The following is a 6,000-nucleotide window of genomic DNA, read 5'->3' as shown; positions in this document are numbered from 1 at the left end:
AGCATAGCAATTTTGAGTGTACAGTTTGTTTGGTTTTGTGCATTAGGTTTTTTGTTGGTTTTTTTGCACCCACTTTGTTATTCCCTACTCCACTTAACACGTTTATGAGGACCAGGTAAAACACATCTTTATTTTGCTCAAGATTATCAGATAGGAGATTTGAGAACTGTCAGGGACTACTTTGTCTCTGTTACAGGAGAAGTCATAAAAGTGAAATCCAAGCTGAATTTGACATGTCAGAAAGACCTGACGTGGAAGAGATGCTTCCAACTCTCAGCGTTCTACAGAAGTATTTTAATGTTAGTTACTGGGTGGAAACATCATTAAGTCAACACAACTTTTAAACAAATGTTAAAATTGACAAGTTATGGAAAAGACATGAACAAATTTTACCGAAACAGTCTTCTGACTTCTCACACTAAGAATACAAAGTCAACAACTATAGTTGGGGTTTTTTTCCCCAGGCTGCTGAAATCTGTATAGTATTCTGATTAAACTAAAAACATGAGTAGAATTCAGAACTAAGTGGATGCATGAATGGAAAGAAGTGCTAATTTAAAGGAAAAAAAGCTGTTTTGATTCACATTTTGATGTACCTATGCAAGCTATGGTCCTTCTCTTTGAAAATTTTCAGTCCATGTTCCACTTCTATACAATCAAAGCATAAACCCTTCTACTTCAGGGAGACTATCCACACAATGTAAAACATCTACTCAAATGAGTGTTTGTAGGACTGCAGCCTATGGAGTCCAAGAACTCTCACCAGTGGAACAAGGCATTAAAACTGCAGCTCAAGAGGAAAGCATGCAGAGGTTATGCTGTACAAGCAGATCAAGAGTTCAAAGAACTTATGGACTTATAGACTCAAAACTCCACTGTTGTTCATAAAGATATCCATTCTACAGTAACATTAGCTATTCAAGCAGGTTATTACCCTGCAGAATCAATATCATGAAGGATTCTGTTCTCCTTTTCCATTCACCTAAACAACTTCCTTAATAAGTTAAAAAAAAAATCAGTAAAAGTTCTAATACAAGAGCATTAACACTAGAGAAATTAGTACCTAAAACACAGTACAACAGTGATGCTCTAAAGATCTACCTCAGATTTTGAAGAAACTTTAAGAAATGAGCTGACTAAAAAGTTTGATCTGAATTTTGAGACTTAAAAGAATGCTTTCCCATAGCTGGAGTCAGATTCATTCCAGCTGGACTTGGCATTGCCCTAGGAGCACCAAATGTTGTTTGCACACTCCTGTCTCGCATAGGGAAGCTCACTTTGAGACCTGTGGCTTACTGTGGCAAGGGTCACATTTGCTGGAAAACAAACACATCCAACAATCAAGACACCTCATTACGTCCTCTTGGGTTATCTTTTTATATGGTACACTTGCAGCTTCTCATTAAGTCCTTCTCAAGAAAATATAAAGCATGTCACACTGTTTTAGCAATCCTTTATTGAAGATAACAAGTTGGTTATGTTCACTGTATAGTATGAAACATCACAATATCATACTGGAAAGGTACTATCAGTACAGGGTTGGACCAGAGCGGACAGTCTGAACAATAAACCATTTTGCATTCTTCATTCCCTATCTTTTAACAACCCCAAAAAAACCAGTAAAGGGACAAATACCTGTTAACATCATCATTTAAAACACTTTAACTTACAAGGCTAAAATCTAATGAATAAATAAAATATACTGTGGCAATAATCCTCTCTAGACCAAAAAAAAAAAAAAATCAAAAAAAAAAAATAAAATCAGATACACAGTGAATTCAAATGACTGGGAAAGCTGCCCTTCGGCACCAGTATGAGAGAGCGTGTGGTTTTTACAGACTCACCATGGGGATAAAGTTACAGAAAAATACCATGAATTCCATTTCACACAAAACCAGTTGATGACTGTCATTAGCTTAAAACTACACACAAGGGCAATTACATCCTCGCTGAAACACAGTTTAAACAAATAGGAAAATGTTTACAAGGCATCCACAGCATGTAATTCATGTACAGATGGATACATTCATTGTTTCCCCTCCCCAATAGCTTTTATTTTAGATAAATACTTTACTCTTCCCCATTTTCAGCATTTACTGGACTCATTACATGCACAACTCAAAGAAGTCAGAAAAAAAGTCAAGGTTATTGCAAAAATAGAATTAAACTAAGAATCTTCAAGTACCTTACATGACAGCCACTCTGTACCATGCCCATTGCTTATAAAATGAAAGGTCATTGAACCCATGAAAATATCTCTAATATTTTCTTAATTTAAAATAGATAATTTTAAGTGTATTTATAGTAATCTCAAAGTGATAATTTGAACTTTGAAAATAATGCAAACAATTAAAAATTATACCCATATTACACAAGACTTCTGTCTGTATCTTAAGCTGAAAAAAAAATCAAAAAACTATAGAAAACCACATATAGAACAAAAAAATAATCACAATTTACATTATAATAAAGGCAAATTTTCAGCATTTTTAAAAAAACCTGCAGCTGTGAGAGATGTCAAAGCAAGTCACTACTAACTAGAAATTTATCAGTTTGTTTTTTTTTTTTAAAAAGATTTTCTCTAGCAAGAGTTTAAGGGTGTGTTGTACACATGCGCAAAAATTCTTACTGGTTTTAGATGCCTAGAATCTTCATATATTATTGCCAAATACACTTATCTTCAAGCAAGCAGTAGGCAACGTATCACAATTTGGACACCGCAGGGAAACCTAACGGTCTGGTAATACAGGTAAAACTGGAAAATTGAAAAAAAATAAAATAAAATACACATCTGATAGCATATTGCCCAATTGAAATTACTTCCAAGCCACAGAGCTGCAAAGCCTTCCAAATCAGTAAAGTGAAATAAGTAATGTCTCAAATAATTACTTATACTCTCTCTCATGCCTGTGTGTTGCACAGCTCATTTAGCCACAGTGTATCTTCAGAGTACACCTACAATCCCATGCACCTCAGGTACAGACACCGATCTGCTGAGAGAATCCTTCCTTCTTTCCTTCCTTTTTAGGGCCAAAGTTCATTACAGATGTAACCAGTTTGCCTGAGGCTGGTAAAAATACTGTAGTACAGGCAATGCTAAGAGTGGCAATTTCAGAAAACACAAAAATGAACAAATGATGGAAAATTCTAATATCTTTCTGCCCATTTCACAAAATGTTGGAAATCCACCAGAATTTTTCCCTTGTATTGAAGAAATCAGATTTAAAAGTTTTTTCCCCCTTTCAGAACCAAAAGCATTTTAGTAGATTTGTAAGGCTACCACGGATCTTCTAGATCTCCAGCACCCTACAGGAAAAGAAGAGGAGAAATATTACTACTCACCAACACAAATCAAAACATCTTGTTGCACTTTGGATTTCAGAGGCATAATTAAGAAAGATACTAGTGTAAGACAGACAACATTTTCCTTGTTTTTCCATACCTGCTCACTTCCACACACAAATATTTGGTGTTTGGCAACATCACGAGGGAATTTACTTTCATAAAACATTCATCAGGTAAAACTATTATAGCAAAAAGACTAAAATTGTACTAAACCACAACTATTGATACATACTACATCTGTGGACTACAAAACAAGAAAAACCTACAGAACACTAAGGACCTCAGCTCTTCAGGTACTCCTGGTCCGCAAGAAATTCCCGCAGGCGCTCTCTCATTGAGGCAGTGAAATCTGTACCTATTTTGAACAATTTATTTTTGTGCAAGTGTTATATATTGTGACCTGACCACTGAGACAAGAATTCCAGTATTAGCAGATGAGTTACCACCACTGCAAATTCTCAGAATTATCACTGACCTACCCAAACGCATGTACACACGTGTTGTACCCCAAAAGACAAGGAAAAGAGTTGGAAGAAGGCGAAGTAAGGTAGAATAGCAAGTTTATTAATTTCTAAGGCTGATGTTTAGCTTGAACCTGAGAAATGTTGCCCAAACAGAGGATTATGACAAAGGCTCCACACGCAAAATTACTCGAAGATTTGTAGAAACTAATGAACATCATGAGTCAATACCAGAAGCTATGAAAAGTTTGAAGGCATGTCAGAATGATATTTCAAATCAAGTTTATTACTTGCTTAAAAGAGTCAATATGCATACAGATATTATTCCACAGCACATTCTTTATTTTCACTTGAACACAAATTATTAGAACTTGACACTAGGTACTAAATCCAAGCACATTTTCAGTTCTGAATATATGTTATGCTACAACCTGGGAAGTATAATACAATAGTCTAGAAAAATCAGTATTCATGAAGAACAGTGCATACACTCTAAATTGGCAAAAAAAGAAAAATCAAACATATTATAAGTGACAACCTAAAATATAATAGCATTTGCAATTTAGTTGTAATAGAAGCTATACATGATTCAAACAGAAATATGTAGTATATGATGCTGGGGGGGGGGAAGACTAAAGTTGTATATTCAATTAAATTGCACGTAAGATCCAACTAAGATGTGAATTACTTTACAACCAGCAAACGTACACTACCAGAATTATTATTTCAGAATGTATTTAAAAGAAAAATGTTTACTATTTATTTTTGCAGTAACATGTCAGTTTGCTATTGTCGGTATCACAGGATTCAAAAAATTAAGATCTCAGATGGGAAGCTTGCCACGCAACATAAGAAGCAATTACTATGATATAGCACAGTAGTTGAACTTCTAAGGGGAAGAAAACCCCCAGAGCTTTGTACAATCTGTACAAACAGCTAAAGTAAAAACAAACAGAGTGGTAGGATAGCCGTGCCAAACGCTGAGAGACACACGTGGGGCAGGTGTTCCATCGTCAGGTGTGCGTGTCGCTGGTCCCGGCGCGTGTGCCGGTGTCCCCGGCGGTGTTCCCGGCGGTGTTCCCGGCGGTGTTCCCGGCGGTGTCCCCGGCGGGGGCCCCCGCGGCGCTGCGGGTGGCTCCAGGGGCTCTTCCCCCTGCAGCCTAGCTAGCCTGAAACTACTCAGCATCTCCTCCAGCAGGTGGCGGTAGTTCCCCCTATGATTAATTCTCATTTGCCTCAGCGCTTCCACCAACTTGCCCTGCGTTCCACCTTCCTCGGCTTCCTCGGGGCCCTTTGGTCAGGATTCAAGACCCCAAAAGAATCAGTAGTTAAACTAGAATATTTTCTAGCGACATGAAAACAACACACAAGCTAAGCCGTTTTATTTTCTGATGGAGAAATTATTGGCTTTGCTCTACTTGAATGCAAAACACTTTACGAGCAACGTACATCTTAGAACCAAATATTCCATCTTTTTATATGTCATAATTTAAGAAATGGCAGCTATCAAACCAGCATTTTTCATCATGTCAATTAATCTTGAGCCAGACAAAGCACCTCCTCCTCCCAATTAACTCCATCTTGACTCAAACCATCCTTTGATAAATATAGTTGATACTCCCCATAACTTTGGTCACTTGTCAGTGGAAAATTTTGGAAATTAAAGCTTCTTTAGCCACCAGGTTAATATATTGTGAACTTCTGCACAGCCAATGGCAACACAGTCCAGTGAAAAACTCAAAGAGAATAGGTAACTCTGCTGATAGCTTTTAGTCAAAGCACCACATCAAAGTAACTGCTCAGTGTTTTAGTAAACAATCTGATTTTCACATGCAATATGCTGCCAGCAAAGAAGCAAGCAGCTACCTACCAGCACCAGGGAGTGGTGGTATTTGAACAACCTAAGGCACTACTTTGGGCAGATTGTGTATTGCCTATAGCAGGTAGAACAGTTGTTTGAAGTCAAACCTAACAATCTACAGCACAAAATCTGAGTACCAAGCACTGGTTAAGGAATGAAAGTGCTCAGCAAATTACCTATTTGGCTACAAGCCTTCAGCTGAAAAAAATGTTGGGTTTTTTTTCTTTTGTGATAGACTTGCACATAGGTTACAGTGTTCTGTCACTGATACTGGGTATTTTCACTTTCAAGTGCTAAAGCAGGACTATTGCTTTAAGGGAACAGTACATTTTA

General features: G+C 37.1%; 1 protein-coding gene across 1 annotated transcript in view; it reads right to left on the bottom strand.

Moving 5' to 3' along the window:
- Window positions 1-1,436: 1,436 nt before the first annotated feature.
- PPM1B (protein phosphatase, Mg2+/Mn2+ dependent, 1B) overlaps window positions 1,437-6,000 on the bottom strand; it is a 39,493-nt gene continuing 34,929 nt past the window's right edge. Inside the window, exon 6 of the mRNA XM_009081042.1 lies at window positions 1,437-3,306. Coding sequence (XP_009079290.1) covers window positions 3,277-3,306 — 30 coding nt within the window. The 3' untranslated portion in view covers window positions 1,437-3,276. The remainder of the gene's footprint in view (window positions 3,307-6,000) is intronic.

This window comes from Acanthisitta chloris, unplaced genomic scaffold (genome assembly GCF_000695815.1).
Source record: "Acanthisitta chloris isolate BGI_N310 unplaced genomic scaffold, ASM69581v1 scaffold13420, whole genome shotgun sequence".
Classification (NCBI taxonomy): Eukaryota; Metazoa; Chordata; class Aves; order Passeriformes; family Acanthisittidae; genus Acanthisitta; species Acanthisitta chloris.
This window is presented reverse-complemented; position numbering and strand designations above follow the sequence as displayed.